This window comes from Scyliorhinus torazame, chromosome 3 (genome assembly GCF_047496885.1).
Source record: "Scyliorhinus torazame isolate Kashiwa2021f chromosome 3, sScyTor2.1, whole genome shotgun sequence".
Classification (NCBI taxonomy): domain Eukaryota; kingdom Metazoa; phylum Chordata; class Chondrichthyes; order Carcharhiniformes; family Scyliorhinidae; genus Scyliorhinus; species Scyliorhinus torazame.
The window spans coordinates 97,508,653-97,525,849 of record NC_092709.1 but is presented as its reverse complement, the minus strand read 5'-3'; the positions used below and the strand labels follow the sequence as shown (position 1 = coordinate 97,525,849).

The window sequence follows — 17,197 nt, the reverse complement described above, 5'->3', positions numbered from 1 at the left end:
AATTCTGGCTCTTTGTGGAAATGTCTTTTACAAAAGAACAAAGAAATGTACAGCACAGGAACAGGCCCTTCGGCCCTCCAAGCCCGTGCCGACCATGCTGCCCGACTAAACTACAATCTTCTACACTTCCTGGGTCTGTATCCCTCTATTCCCATCCTATTCATGTATTTGTCAAGATGCCCCTTAAATGTCACTATCGTCACTGCTTCCACCACCACCTCCGGTAGCGAGTTCCAGGCACCCACTCCCCTCTGTGTAAAAAATCTTGCCTCGTACATCTACTCTAAACCTTGCCCCTCTCACCTTAAACCTATGCGCCCTAATAATTGACCCCTCTACCCTGGGGAAAAGCCTCTGACTATCCACTCTGTCAATGCCCCTCATAATTTTGTAGACCTCTATCAGGTCGCCCCTCAACCTCCGTCGTTCCAGTGCGAACAAACCGAGTTTATTCAACCACTCCTCATAGCTAATGCCCTCCATACCAGGCAACATTCTGGTAAATCTCTTCTGCACCATCTCTAAAGCTTCCACATCCTTCTGGTAGTATGGCGACCAGAATTGAACACTATACTCCAAGTGTGGCCTAACTAAGGTTCGAAACAGCTGCAACATGACTTGCCAATTCTTATACTCAATGCCCCGGCCAATGAAGGCAAGCATGCCGTATGCCTTCTTGACTACCTTCTCCACCTGTGTTGCCCCTTTCAGTGACCTGTGGACCTGTACTCCTAGATCTCTCTGACTTTCAATACTCTTGAGGGTTCTACCATTCACTGTATATTCCCTACCTGCATTAGACCTTGCAAAATGCATTACCTCACATTTGTCCGGATTAAACTCCATCTGCCATCTCTCCGCCCAAGTCTCCAAACAATCTAAATCCTGCTGTATCCTCTGACAGTCCTCATCGCTATCCGCAATTCCACTAACCTTTGTGTCGTCTGCAAACTTGCTAATCAGACCAGTTACATTTTCCTCCAAATCATTTATATATACTACAAAGAGCAAAGGTCCCAGCACTGATCCCTGCGGAACACCACTGGTCACAGCCCTCCAATTAGAAAAGCATCCTTCCATTGCTACTCTCTGCCTTCTATGACCTAGCCAGTTCTGTATCCACTTTGCCAGCTCACCCCTGATCCCGTGTGACTTCACCTTTTGTACTAGTCTACCATGAGGGACCTTGTCAAAGGCCTTACTGAAGTCCATATGGACAACATCCACTGCCCTACCTGCATGAATCATCTTTGTGACCTCCTCGAAAAATTCTATCAAGTTAGTGAGACACGACCTCCCCTTCACAAAACCATGCTGCCTCTCACTAATACGTCCATTTGCTTCCAAATGGGAGTAGATCCTGTCTCGAAGAATTCTCTCCAGTAATTTCCCTACCACTGAAGTAAGGCTCACCGGCCTGTAGTTCCCTGGATTATACTTGCTACCCTTCTTAAACAGAGGAACAACATTGGCTATTCTCCAGTCCTCCGGGCCATCACCTGAAGACCGTGAGGATCCAAAGATTTCTGTCAAGGCCTCAGCAATTTCCTCTCCAGCCTCCTTCAGTATTCTGGGGTAGATCCCATCAGGCCCTGGGGACTTATCTACCGTAATATTTTTTAAGCTGCCCAACACCTCGTCTTTTTGGATCTCAATGTGACCCAGGCTATCTACACACCCTTCTCCAGACTCAACATCTACCAATTCCTTCTCTTTGGTGAATACTGATGCAAAGTATTCATTTAGTACCTCGCCCATTTCCTCTGGCTCCACACATAGATTCCCTTGCCTATCCTTCAGTGGGCCAACTCTTTCCCTGGCTACCCTCTTGCTTTTAGAAGACAGCAAAAGTGTCACAATGATGCCATTCACAAGTGTTTTGTTGTGTGCTATTATTTTGTTAGTATAAACTCCTTCACTGGTTTGCACCTTACAGTCCAAATTGTATTCTCTTTTTAATTTCCCTTAAAACATTTTTTAATGGCATGATCTTGGACATGAAGTATAGGTTTTCTCATTGTTGCTTAGGATTAGAGTTTAATATCTTCAGTCGAAACCGGAGTGCTTATTGTACTTCTGCAATATTTTGCATTCTCTGTTATAATCAATTTGATCTAATTTACACATTCAGATCTTTTGATTATTGCGCCCTACAAGAACCTATTTCTTTTGCACATCCACTTGCAGTGTCTTTGGGTCTGTTGGCAGGTTTGGGGAAATCGAAGGTCATTGCATGTTGACAGCTATAGTGATCTCTGCTATGTGTGAAATGTGCACTCGTGTTAATAAGACCAACAATCCTCATCTGTTGCTGTTAACTTGTTTCATTTTGAGATCAGTAGTTATGATAATTTCTTCTGACAGACTTGGTTGAATTTCATCTTCAAATGATCCAGATTAGGCTTGATCTGTAATGGGGAAGGGTATGTTTATTGGTTTCCCTTGTGTTAGTGGTTATTAAACAGTGTTCAATTACACTCTGTGACAGTTTAACATGCTGCACTTTGATGTGAGCATTGTATAACATTAGTTGATATGTCATGTGATATAGATCAGCATGATGCCCCCACTGGCTATAGTAAAACTGGATATTTATTGGTCGGCGGGGGTCCCTCAAAATCGAGGATGACATTTGCCAGGCTTGGTGAGTCTTCAGATGACTGAGGAGTCCATTTCTGGATCCACAAGTTCTTCCATTGGGCAGAGGAGTGGAATTTGCAGCCCCGTTTGGATTTCCTCTTCTTCCCCTGCTGTCGCACTTCTGCTTTGCTGTCAAGTCGCTGAGCCTTGAAGAAGCTTGTGCTTTGATGGACCAGGTGGAGCCATGCCAAGCGATACGCAGTCTTTTCCTCCCATTAGTGGTGTTAGTGATTTAGGATGGCCTTGAATATATCATTGTATCTTTTCCTTTCAAAGAGAGCTGAGAAGAGGGAACCTACTGAGGAAGGTCGTTTCTGGGCATCTGGACCCAATGGTCCATCCATTGATTGGGAGTTGAGTCCACAGGAGCAGGGCTTCAATGCTGTTGGACGCAGCTTCATGGATGATGCTAGCTTTGGTCCAGGGGTCCTCCCAATTGATCCCCAGCATTCAATGCAATTACCGCTGATGGAAACGCAAGGATCTTAACCTGGCGACGATAGACAGTCCAGGTTTCGCTACAGTAGAGAGGAAGGTGGTCAGCACCATAGCCATATGAACCAGGACCTTTGTTGATTTCTAAAGGTCCCTATTGTTGAAGACACATGGTGCAACTTAAAAGCGCAGCTAGCACAGTTGACAGTCTCAGGATGGTGACAGACTTCAATGGGCAACAAAGCATTGGAGGATGATCTGAAGAACGTCACGATTTAAAAAATCAAATGTCTTGGTGAGGTTGATGAAGGTGAGAACAGTTCTTGGTTTTGCTCCTGTCACTTTTCCTGGACCTGCCTAGCCACAAAGACCATGTCTGCAGGACCCTGGGATGTTCGGAACCTGAGTATCCAGGAGGATCTCCTCAGCGACCGGACAAAGGTGGTTCAGGAGGTTATGGGTCTTTTAACTGCAATGGACAGGTAGAAATCCCTCTCTAATTTTTGTAATTAAATTTATCGTCGTCCTCCTTGTGAATAGTAGTGAGATCATGGAGGAAATTTATTGGTAAATTAGATGTCAAAGCCAAGCTGATGATCTTGCATGAAAGTTACCTAAAGCACAACTTGCATTTATATAGAATCTTTAGTGGTGAAGAGCATCCCAAGGTGCTTCACAGGATGGTTACCAAATGAAATTTCACAACATGCCATGGTGATGTATCAGGATAAGTGACCTTATCCTGATAAGCTTGGCCAAAGATGTAGATTTTAAGAAGCATCTTAAAGGAGAAGAGAGAGGTGGAGTGGGAATTTCAGAGCTTAGCGTCTTGGCAAAGGCACATCTCGTATATATAATAATGGAAGATTGTGAGGGTTGCAGAGACCTCAGAAAGATTGTGGAGGTGATTACAAAGGAGGGGTATAATCATGGAGGGATTTGGAAACAAAGATGAGAATATTAATTCTTACTCGGCAAGAGGATCAAAAGTGAAGGTGAAGATGTGATTGATCATATCGGTAGCTGTAGAAATGTCATGGTGAATGGAGGGCTGGAGGGCCAAATACTTATCAATTTGGGAGTTTGAAAGTGCGGCTGTAAGTGACTTGGGAGTGTTTTTTTCCCCCTTTTGGACAAGAAGGAAGTGGACTAGGAAGGGGAAAAAGCTGTATGGATGGAGAGTGATGGGAGGAAATGATCAGAAATTGCCTTATATTTGAAACAGTGGAAATAGAGAGGCCATTTGAGGTGGCAAGATCCAAGGGATGGCTGCGAATGTGGGTATATGGAAGGAGAGATTCAGGAAGGAAAGGAGGGCAGTAAATCTGGTAAAGAAGGAACAGTGAGGTGCGACATGAGTTGAAATCACTGGTTACAATCCCTGTAAAGACAGATAACTTTAAAAAAGGAATTAGCACAGATTCCCCCCCAAATTCTGGATTGGCCAAACTAAATTGCTATTTAATTGGGGGGAAAAGAAGAATTGGGTACTCTAAAATATATTTTTTTAAAAAGGATTTAAATTTCCAGTGACCAACTTGAATGGATTGCATGACAAGATTTCAAGTTTTATGACTTTTATTTCAACAAACTGAAATCAGCATTGACTAGACATACCTGGCAGGCAATGAATACTCAAAACTACAAAAAAAATATTGCTGTCTTAACACGACTGATAACCCCATGTCACGTATGTATACATTACTACATGTTCTTTGTGTAATTTCAGTCTTTACAGGAAAGTTTGAAGTCTCTCTCAGCTTTCAGTTGGTTCACTACTTGCAGTTTCACTGAGTTTTAATGTCAACAGTTCTGCCCCTCAGTCTTCTGAGAGTTCCGACCAGTCTTCTGGTACCAAGGCTCACTCCAATAATTCCTTCTGCCTTGCCAGGGCAAAATTTCCAGTGGCCTCAAATCTCTTGTAGGTTCTTTCTCTTTACCCAGAGGACCAGCTTTCTGCTTGGGAGCTAACAGAGAAGAGCTTTTCCCCCATCTACTTGCAACAGCTGCTGCTTCTCTTTTTTCCCTCTCTTTTTGTCTCCGTATATCTGTTAAAAAATTTTTTTTTAAATCCGACTACTTGGGACTCTGTAAGTCTGCACAAAAGCAAGAACAGCTGCCTCAAAGTCTGTAGGCCTACTCATGGCCAAGCCAGATGTTTTGTTTTCATGTGTTTAACCTGGCAGGTGTGCCCCTTGACCCCAGGTCTCAATGGCTGATCTCTGGGCAGAATTAGCAGGTGGTCACATGTGTCTTTTCATCATGTAATTTTACATTTATTTTAAATAGACAGTCCAAAACTTAACCCATCTACATATCACGTTCCTAACACATTGAGGGTGAGAAGTTGCATGGTGCAGATACTAAGGGTGGAAGGCACTGGAGATATCTTGGTGAGAAACCTGATGTGGTATTTGGGTGAGGAGTCCAGGTCAGGCCAAGGGGTGATTTGTTGATGTGCCACACGTTTCCTTGGTCAGTCTGGGCTTGGCAAATGGTTGAAGGTATAACCAGTGGTGGGAGATTTCATTAAGGAGCGGAAGGTGTCAAGATCGTAATGTCGATGCAATCATTTACAAGTTCAAGATGGGCAAGGGCCCTGTTCACAAGTGAACGGACTTTCTAGAGAGGAGTGTGGAGAGAGGAAATGAGGGCTGATTTACTGTCTGCCCACAGGGCTCACATTGTGAAGGTAGCTTTCAAGATTAGTCTCCAGTGGGCTCACCTGTTGGAAAGGTCAGTGATACTTGTAAAGAGTGGGTCACTTTGGAGGATACCAAGAGAGGTTTTCCAAATGTGTATGCTAAACAAAGGGAATAAGCAGTCACTCCTCAGGTTTATTATGAAACTAGTGAATGTTAATAGATGCATTTCAGCCTTTTTGCAATGAGGTATTAGTGACTTGCCTTTGGAATTACCACAATCTTTGTGCAACATACTCTTTTTCTTTGGGAACCCAGCAGCATTCACATAATTCAGCAAGCTGCATGACCACTGTGTGCACATCTCAAACTGTTTAATTATTGTTAAACGTTTCTTGGTTTTTAGAAGAATTGTTCTGATGATAGGGCTACAGACCTGAAATGTTAAGTCTTTTTCTGTCCACAGATGAATTTTGACCCTGAGTAGTTCCACCAATTTTTTTTACATCAGGTTTCCATCATCTGCAATATTTATGTTTTTCGTTTCTCTTTTGTTTTCATATACAGATTTTCAAGATTGAGCATCATACACCTCGCTGGCAGCCTTACTTTTAAAATAATTGCTGTGTCTATAAAGTGCACTTTAGAATCATTATAGTCAAGGAGATAGCGATTTTGTATGTCATTCAAGTAATTTGGTTTTTCCCCTTCTTACATTGCAGACTACTTCTGAACAGAGTGGAGATGACCTGCCTCTGGAACAAAGGTAAATTTGATCAAATTCTGTTTCCATGTTGTAACTCCAACCACTAATAAAGTCACAATGGAAGTAATAGTTTGCTATGCCAAGTCATACTAAAAGCTTTTAAAGTAATTGCTTTTCTATATAAAGTTTGGTCTAAGAGCTCTTTATTAAAATTTAGAACATCTGGGTTTGTAGTGTGGCCATGAGCTGTAGAGTTGGGGAGCTGCTAAGTTCCATCGCTGATCTGGGCTTTGTTAACCATAATGCTTATCGAACTGCACTATTTGCCTTTGGCATTCTGGACTGGAGATAAGTGGAACATTCAAAATCCCCCCCCCCCCCCCGCCCCCCCAAAAAAATAATGTCCAGTGATCTATTCCAGAAGTGTTTGTGTGTGAGTGTTGAATACTGGATTGCATGGCTGTGTCTCATGCTCCACAGATGGCCACCTTGAAATCATGTTCAAGTTTTTTCCTGGGTAGCTTTCTTTTAAAAATAGCTTTTTAATGTGAGTTTCCTCTGGGTGCTCCAGTTTCCTCCCAAAAGACGTGCTGTTAGGTAATTTGGACATTCTGAATTCTCCCTTTGTGTACCCGAACAGGCGACTAGGGGCTTTTCACAGTAACTTCATTTCAGTGTTGGTCTGGGCCTACTTGTGACAATAAAGATTATTATTACCTATTAACAAAAACTTAATTTTCAGTCAAGTAACCATTTTCTTCCTGTACTTTGTGGTTACCTGTGCAAAGCATTAAACCGATTGAAATGAAATGAAAATCGCTTATTGTCACAAGTAGCCTTCGAATGAAGTTACTGTGAAAAGCCCATAGTCGCCACATTCCGGCGCCTGTTCGGGGAGGCTGGGACGGGAATTGAACCGTGCTGCTGGCCTGCCTTGGTCTGCTTTAAAAGCCAGCGATTTAGCCCTGTGCTAAACCAGCCCCAGATTGGTAGTCTGTTGTTGCGTCTAGTCAGCGATTTCACTATTTAATCAGTTACATGCGAGCAATCTGGGTGTTTAGTGCTCACTACTTTAAATTTCTTGAAAGTTTTCAACCACACATCTTATGACTTAAAATGTTTGCAGTATCGTCCAACAGTGTAGGTAGGAATGAAATCTCTCTAAACGTTTATTGAGTAACCCACCGAGCTGACTTATCAAAGTCATCCAAGTAGTAATAAGTAATTATGTTGAGGGCCGAAGCATATTCAAACAACTTTTCTCCTTCTGGTATTCTATCATATCATTTTGTTCTAAAATATGAAAAGCAGTGGCAAAGCCAGTGGCTCCAACAATAAATGGACCGTAGCTTGCAGAGTGACATCTGATGATTTTAAATTAATTCTGAACCTGTGAATGTTTCTTGCTCTATCTTATAGTTCACTTACATTTGTAATTTTCACTTGTTGGTGGACAGGTAATCTGCCTCCAGCTTCTAGTCTTCGGGATGAAACCTGCATATCTTTGTGCAATAGATATAAAGATTGTAAACTTCCAGTAAACCAGCCTGATCACTAGAATCAAATTCTACCTATTTGCATAACTAGTTTATTGCCAACTCCGCACTTAAACTTCTATTCGAGTATTCAGTTGGGATATTGGCTGTTTCAGCTTCAATTACTTGTTTTGAGACCAGTTATAGATGCAGATCATAAAGCTTTGGTTTTGATCATTTTGATTCCTGGTTGCATGATAGATTGAGTTGTCTATAGAAATCTTGGAGTAGACTTTGTTACAGAGTGCTCCCAATTACCATAAAACTCATGTACACATTGTTAACTCTCATATATGCTTTTTTTTGGTAAGCTTATGATGAGAGATCAAGCGAACTGCAAAAGTTTCAGGTGCTTGTGTCTTTTTGTCTGTGTGCACTAAAACCTGCATAGAGTTTCATGATTAACTAGTACAGAATGGACCCAACCACTGTTGCTTCAGCTAACCACCTTTCCACCTCACCAACAAATAAACCTTTGATAATGAAGAAAATTCTGAGATATGGTAGTGACTGTAACCTAACCTGCCATGTGCCTAATTCACAAGATTGGGTGGTATTGCATCTCGGCTTCAATGAAGAGTGAAAACAGTAATGCACCATGTCCCAATGGGTGGGATACGTTAAAATTCCTACATGGCCCAGATTAGAGAAAAGCTTTTAATGGAGTTTCTTTAAATGTAAATTTTGAGTGCTAGGATGCAATATGCTCTAAGGACTGAAATACGGGTGATTTGCTGGATATAGCTGCAGCTTCCCTACCTCAGTGATGTGGAGGTAATTTGGGAGGGCAAGGAACGGGGTGGAGGGTTGGTGTGGGTGGGCTTCCGCAATGTTCAGATTCCATTTGTGGAACCTGAGCTTCAGCTCACTCCTCAACTGACCAATCCCAATATCCCAACCGGGCTCCACTTTCTAACTGCATGTGGGGATTTGCTGCAGCATCTATGTCAGGAGAGTTGATCCAGTTTTTGTCATATAGGGAGGATGGCGACTGCCGAATGGCAGCAGAGTGGAATGTGACTGGGAGCAGCTGAGCGTGTGCACAAAACTGCTTGGAATTTAACATTTCAATAACTTGTCTAGAGTCATCACTTAGATTTTATATAGCTATTTGTAACATATTTATTCAATTACATATTTAGTGTTGTTGGTCCTATCATATCATTTAGAGATGAGGCTATTTGATCTGGTAGTGAATGGCTAAACCAGTTGTCTGTCATATTCTTTCATCACCCAGAACCCCCTTTCATGCCCAAGCCTACTACCTTCTGTATCCCTCCCTGGAAAACTATCCTCAAATTTGTTCACAATTACACTTGCAAAATTCCAACTATCTAGCCTTCGGCCCTCTGTTTGCGGCAACATTTCTGTAGCTGCTAATTTTCTCAATTGCACCCTCACCTACATTCCCCCGGTAAGACCCTTTTCTCCACTTCCTTAAGTTGATGGGGCGCAGACTGGCAAGGATATGGTGGACAACGGTTTAGCCATTCACTGCCAGATCTGGCTGGACCAAGTAAACCACTAAAGGGTCCAGCTCTCATCTGCCAAAACTGATCACAAATCCGGGATCATCCCAGAATACACAGATACGCCCTGGCTTCATTTCTTTACTGCAAACAGACCTAAGCCCCACTCTGTCCCCTTCACCCTCCCCTCCAAAAATAAGTGCGGGGAGATATAGTATCGTTTTGGCCCTAAGGTCAAGATCCAACTGATAACTGTCCCTCAGCATCTTCTCTTCCATTAGCCCTCCTGGCCAAAATTCTATTAATTCAGCTTTTTTTTTTTTTGTTTTCATTTTTGTTTCATGTGGTGGGAGCGGAAGAAGGAGAGGTCTGGGGTTTCCCAGAATTCACAATATATTAGAGGACTTGTTAACCAAAAAAAGACTGAAAGTCACTGGCCTATTTGTCTGACTCTGGATGCTTGTTAGAATACAGTTCCACAGATGCTGGTTGCCCACCTGTATCTCACTTTTGCATTACTATTTGTGCAAGTCTTCTTGTTAATGAGTGTTGATGATTCTATGGGGCGGCATGGTGGCACATGTTTAACACTGCTGCCTCACAGCACCAGGGACCCGGGTTTGATTCCAACATTGGGTGACAGTCTATGTGGAGTTTGCACATTCTCTGTCTCTCTCTCTCTCTCTCTCTCTCTCTCTCTCTCTCTCTCTCTCTCTCTCTCTCTCTCTCTCTCTCTCTCTCTCTCTCTCTCTCTCTCCCTCCTCCTCCTCCCCCCCCCCCCCCCCCCCCGGATTTCCTCTGGGTGCTCTGGTTTCCTCCCACAGTCCAAAGAAATGCAGGTCAGGTGGATTGGTCATGCTAAATTACCCCTCAGTTCCCAGGGATATAGGTTATGCGGTGGGGGAATGGGCCGAGGAAGGAGAGTCGGTGCAGACTTGATAAGCCAAATACCCTCCTGCACTGTAGGAGTTCCATGATTTGATGATGGAGGACATCACCTTCACATAATTGGGAAATAGACCAATTTCTCTAGGCCAGCTCTATTTCCATTGTCCTGACCAAGTAAATAAGCTAATTCAATTCAACACAGACCTTTGATTGAATTTAGGACTTCCCAGACTGTACAGGTAAACCTGTTAACAGATAAACTTCCTGGGTCATTGGGGAAGCTGTTTTTTCATGAAATATAAATATTCACAAGCAAATAATGGCTTTAAAATGCAAAACACATCTTGTAATTTCTTTCTGATGGGGGTGAAAACTAGTTACACGAACTTTTAGTATTGAACAGCAGTTTAAAGTAAAACAAATTTGGTCATGTTGTACTTGGTGGAATGACCTAAAATTTATTTTCCTCGCTGTTGTCTGCCCTAGTGTTCCCAGCTCTGGGTCCGTGTGGAGTTTGCACATTCTCTCTGTGTTTGCATGAGTTTCACCCCCACAACCCAAAAATGTGCAGGATAGGTAGATTGGCCCCACTAAATTGCCCCTTAATTGGAAAAAATGAATTGGGTACTCTAAATTTATTTTGTAAAAAAAGAAGAATTTGTTGGACTTAGCATAGGGATCATTCTCAATTTTCCACTGCACTGAATTCTCTATTTATACTCATTCAAAAGATGGAACTTTTGACTAACTTTGCAATAAAGCCTAAATAAGCTCAAATACTTAATATTGTCTTTGAATGGCACAATGGCACCTGATGATGAAAGACTGGTAGCCCCATGTTCAATTCTGATGTCATATGCATAAAACTATGTATAATGATTATTTGGCAAGACTGATTGGTTATCCACCTGGGCTGAACTGTGATAAACTGAAGGAAAAGATCAGTTTTAGCATTTCTGCTCAATGGGAAACCAACAAGCAATGATCTTGGCAAACTAAACCTCCAGTTGGGGCTTCAATCGGCGTCCTCTGCCATTCAATAATATCGTGGCTGATCTGGCATTCTTTATGTCTAGTTTTTCTGTAACCCTTGATTCCCTTACTAATCAACTATCTAGCTATCTATCTCTTTCCTCCTTAAATATACACAGGGAATCTGTCTCACAGCTCTCTGTGGCAAGGAGTTCCAAAGGCTCACAACCCTCTGAGAGAAGAAATTCCTCCTCAACTGCATCCTAAATTGGCACCCCTTTTATTCTGAGACTATGCCCTCTGGTTCTAGACTCTCTACAACCATGATGCTAGTCTAAAAAATATATTCTTCATCAATTTTTAAACAAAAATACCTTTTGTTGAATATTGGTCTCATAACATATTCGACAAAAATGCTGCAAAAAACACTGAGTATTAGGTTAACTCTAGAAAATAATTGATCAATTTTTGTTGACAATATGTTGGTAAAAGGAGGAGTGGTGCCGATTCGGGATCATAAGGGTGATTTTTAAACATTTGGAGGCAGAGGGCATGGCTGACATATTAAGTGAGTACTTTGTGAATTCTTTACCAAGGAAGAAGATTTTGCCAAAGTCATGGTGGAAGAGCATGTAGTTGAGACACTGGAAGGGCTAAAGATTGATGGTGGAGATATTAGGCTGGCTGTACATAAAGTCGATAGATCACCAGGACTGCATGGGATCTATCCAAGAGTGCTGAAGGAAGTAAGGGTAGAAATTATAAAGACACTGGCCGTAATCTTCCAATCCTCTTTAGATACCGGGCTGGTTCCATTGAACTGGAAAATTACAAATGCTACACCATATTTAAAAAATGGTGTAAGGATGACCCCAGCAACTACAGCCATGATTGAATGGCAGAGCAGACTCGATGGGCCGAGTGGCCTAATTCTGATCCTCTGTCTTATGGTCTTACAGGCAAGTAATTTTGACCTCTGAGGTGGGAAAGATTTTAGGCGCAGTATTCTGGGACAAAATTAACAGCCATTTGGGCAAATGTGAATTAATTAAGGAAGGCCAGCAAGGGCTTGCCAAGGGCTATTTGTGTTTAACTAATTGAGTCTTTTAACTGGAGAATGTTAATGAGGTTAGTGTGGTTGATGTGAACATGGACTTCCAAAAGGTGTTTGATAAAATGCCAAATAATAGGCTTCATTAGATTTGAAACCCATGGAATGAAAGAAGCAAAGGCAGCATAGAAATAAAGCCATTATTGTCACCTTTCTTTAGTCTTTAACCCTCCCTTTGTCTTGAGCCCATAATATCTTTGTCAAATCTCTCCCAGTATAAAATCCTTCATATTTCTCGCACTCTTTCGCCTTCTGAGTTTAAGCCTTTTCTGTCTTTATTTCAGATTTCCAGCGTCTGCAGTATTTTGCATTTGTTATTATGGATATAAAGTTGGTTGAGTGTTAGGCTAGACTTGGTTTTACATAGCGCAATTTCAAAATTTGCTGATGACTGAAAACTTAGAAGTATAATGAACTGAGGAGGATAGTGGCAAATTTCATCAAGACATAGGCTGATGCAGTGTTTAGATGCAAGGCAGATAAAATTGAATGCAAAGCAGTGTGTGATGTGATGCATTTTGGTAGGAAGAACGAAGAAAGGCAATATAAAATACATGGCACAATTCTAAAATTGGTGCAACAGCAGAGGAACCTAGGGGGACAATATATACACAAAAAGTTGAAGGTGGCAGGACAGGTTCAGAGATCAGTTAATAGGCATATGGTTTCCTCGTCTTGGAGGCACAGAGTACAAAAGCCAGGAAGTTATGATACACTTTTTAAAACACAAATTCAACGTCAGCTGGAATATTCTGCCCAATTCTGGGCACCACAAATTAAGAAGGATGTGATGGCATTGAAAGGGTGCACAAAACATTTCTGCGAATGCTGTCAGGCGTGGGGGACTTTAGTTACAATTGACAAAGGTGGGCTGTTCTCTTTGCAGAAGAGAAGATTAAGAGGCGATTTGATGGAGGTGTTCAAAATCATGAGGGTTCTGGACAAAACCTGTTACAGTTAGCAGAAGGGCTGAGAACCAGCAGACACAATTTCAGATGATTGGCAAAGGAAGCAATGGAGACATGCAAAAAAATGTTTTTATGCGGTTAGGAGCGGCATGGTGGCACAGTGGTTAGCACTGCTGTCTCACAGCTCAAGGGTCCCAGGTTCAATTCTGGCCTTGGGTGACTGTCAGTGTGGAGTTTGCACTTTCTCCCTGTGTCTGTGTGGGTTTCTTCTGGGTGCTCCGGTTTCCTCCCACAGTCCAAAGATATGCATGATAGGTGGGTTGATCATGCTAAATTGCCCCTTAGTGTCCAAAAGGTTGGGTCCGGTTTTTGGGTTACGGGGATAGTGGGGTGCTCGTTCCAGGGGCCGGTGCAGACTCGATGGGCCGAATGGCCTCTTTCTGCCCTGTAAATTCTATGATTCTAATCATAACAACCTTGTGCTAATCATATTGCAAGGTTTTTGGGGATTTATTCTTATTAGGTGCTATTATTCTACGCAGAAGCCAAATGAGAAAACCTTCCTGAACCTCTCCGAGGAAACCCCCTGCAGCTATATCTGATTAGGACGGAACAGTGATGGAAGATCAGGAATTAATGTTATTTCATTGTTTTTAATGTTGCAACCGATATTCTGAAAGATGAACTACTGAAGGGAATGCGAAATGGATTCAAAATGGGGATGTTCATAGGTGGGGTTTATACCATGAATATTGATGTTTACTTCCAGGTTCATTCTGAAGAATTATATGGACTTGAAACATTCAGTCTTTTGCTTTTATTTACTTCCAAGCTGTTTGCTGCCAGAAGAAATGAAACATGCTGGCTTACTGTGATCCAGATGCAGTGTTTCTGTTGAGGTGATTCATTCTGGAATATAGAATCCAAAATCCATATCATAGGATCATACTTATTCCATTGTTGTCCCATGTATTCTGATAATTTTGGGAGCAGTAGAGTACTCTTGTGTGGATGAAATATAATTTAGGCAGGATGACACTCCAAATCGTGGCAAAAACCTTTCTGACCTACCATGTTGTATGAAATATTTGTATTAATTTGCAAGAACAGAATATCGTATTTGGGTTCCAAATTACCAAAGCTGCTCAGCAAAGCACACTGTATAGCTTTAGGGTTGGGAGGAGCAAGGATGCCTTTTTGGATTGATTTGTTTGAAAAGTGGAAATGCTAGTTCATCAAAGTGGTGCAGTCTAGCACAGTTGTGTGTAACTACATATCTAATATCAACTTTTTTTTTCTTGATGCGTTGCAAATGTTTTACCTTTCAGTATTCAAATATTTGATATCTACTATGCACACTGGCCTGGCTTTGAGCATTCTATCAACGTTTTAGGTGTGACAGAATTCGAGTTATGGATACTTGGCCGTTACACACTTATTACACTGAAATAATGACATTACTGAAGCTTTGTACCAATGACAAATAAAAACAGATTTATTTTTCCTCTGTTCGTTTTCTTAATCATTTTTACAATACATTTAGAGAGAAGTGTGCAGCAGGATTATAAAACAAAGAGTTTTCACTTGTCACCATATCGAAAGTGACATTGCACGAGCACCTACATAGTGTGAAAGCTCGAATATAGTTTCTGATTTGCTAATGCCATTCATGCACCAGTTTTTGCCATATATCCTTGTTTGTTTAAATTCAACGTTGACCCTGAAATTCTGATTCTTCAGGCATACTCTGGGCATATCTTAGCAAGAATCAGCTGGAATTTAGGTTGTTGCCCATCTGTGCTGGGTCCAGTCTTGAATGGGAATTACTGCTTCGCTTTTGTAAACCGCAAAACCACTGCCAGTTTCTTACAAGGTCAGTAAAGGAAAGTGGATGAAAGGGGAGTTGCTCTACCTTTGATCCATCAATTGGAAGAGATTGAGTTGATGGTTGGTATATTTTGTAGCAAGTCACTGAACAATGGATTTATGATCCAGTTGGCAATCTAGGTCAGAATTGTGGCATAGGCACCCAAAGTGGAATTAATTTTTTGAAACATTTTTTCTTAAAGCCTCTCATAGTCATACAGTAGAGAAGAGGCCCTTTGGCCTATTGAGTCTACACTGACAAACTACACTGAATCTACACTAATCCTGCTTTCCAGCACTTGGCTTATAGCCTTGAATGTTTTGAATGTTACAGCATTTCAAGTGCTCATCCACGTACTTTGTAAAGGTTGGGGATTTCTTGCCTCTACCACCCGTCCAGGCAGTACATTCCAGACTCTTACCACCTTCTGGGTGAAAAATGTTTCCTCAAATCTCCTCTATACTGCCTGCCCCTCAACAACTGGTGAATCTTCTCTGCACCCTCATGTGCAATCACAGTCTTCCTGTAGTCAGAACTGAACACAGTGCTCTAGCTGTTGCCTAACAAAAGCTTTGTACAGCTCCAACATAACCTCCCTGCTCTTATAATCTATGCCACAACTGATAAAGGAAAGTGTCCGATATACCTTCTTAACTAGCCTATTAACCTGCCCTGCTGCTTTCAGGGGTCTGTGGGCAAGCACCCCGACATCCCCCTGTTCCTTGAGCTTTCTAGTGCCCAGCCATTCATTAAGTAGGCCCTTGTCTTGTTACTCCTTCCAAAGTGCATCACCTTGCACTTATCAGGGTTAAATTCCATCTATACAATGTTTGTTGCTAGAAGCAGTTTCTAGGTGTTTCCTGTGGAATGGGCGAGATCTGACAGGGCATTGTTCGTCTGGATTTTCTGGCTTCATTAGACTTCTGGACCTCTTCTTGCCACTTGGAATTTTAAATACAAATAGTTTAAATTCCCACAATGGAAATTGTATGTGATTCTTAGCTATTTCTGAGTTACATTTTGACTTTTACCTGTAGGAAAAACATGAATGTCTGAATAATAGATTTCAGTGGTTGCATTTAATCTGTTGTAGCTCTCTCTCCCCCATTGACTGCATTAGCACCTTGCCATACCTAACCTGTCAAAGTTTTCTCAAGTTCCAGTTGCAGCATTTAAAAAAAAGTCAATCTACCTGGCAGCTCCTGACACTGTTGGATGCAGATGTATAATTTTAAATATGAAGGAAAAACAGTTAAATATCTTATATTAATGGGGTAAAGTATGATTTGAAAAGCCAGCATCTGTGTAAAATCTTTACTGTGAGGATAAATGCAGAGCTTTTGCATCATATAATTGAAATTGCCATGGAGCCAGCGCTATCTTTCTGTGTGTGGAGGCCAAACGGAAACATTTTACTCTTCCTGTGTGCTTGTACAAAAATTGAATTGTTGCCACTGGTGATTTTTGTATGGGTGAGCCAAGCCATCTTTCTACGGTTTTGGGTGGTATGGCATTCGTTCTCTCCAGTGTTTCTCCAATGGGTTGCTTCCACTGTAAAGGCTTTTAGATGAAGGTCTTAGTAGAGCAGCAAGTCTGAGTCCCATTGCCCTGCAGCACAGAGAGTTGTTCTAATGTACAGCATTGCCTTAAATGGGCCTTGCTTTGAAGATTGTTAACTGTGATGGCCAACAGGAAGAGGTTTATGGTTTTCTGTGTTTTAATGTAGTCGTTTAATATGTTTCTTTTTAAAGCAGGGTGAGATGTATCTGCAGTAATTGGGGACAGAAGAATTCTGGGGTAACATTGCTTACGTCAAGCCTCCAGATGACCACAAAAACATCCCCTTTGCAGAATGAGTATATTGAGTTAAAATTTTGTTGTAGACAGACAGAGGAAACCGCCTCGTACAAATGACATTTAACAATTAGTAACTTCCTGTTTTATGCATGTGCTGAAGTCTCTAAATGTTTTCCTTTCCTTTACTGTTGGCCCCAGACCCATTAGAGTTTCCTTTGTTTATTTCA

At 41.7% G+C, this 17,197-nt stretch overlaps 1 protein-coding gene across 1 annotated transcript in view; it reads left to right on the top strand.

Moving 5' to 3' along the window:
- Nucleotides 1–17,197, top strand: part of tmem131l (transmembrane 131 like) — a 210,796-nt gene that overhangs the window by 2,267 nt on the left and 191,332 nt on the right. Inside the window, exon 3 of the mRNA XM_072496016.1 lies at nucleotides 6,440–6,483. Coding sequence (XP_072352117.1) covers nucleotides 6,440–6,483 — 44 coding nt within the window. The remainder of the gene's footprint in view (nucleotides 1–6,439; nucleotides 6,484–17,197) is intronic.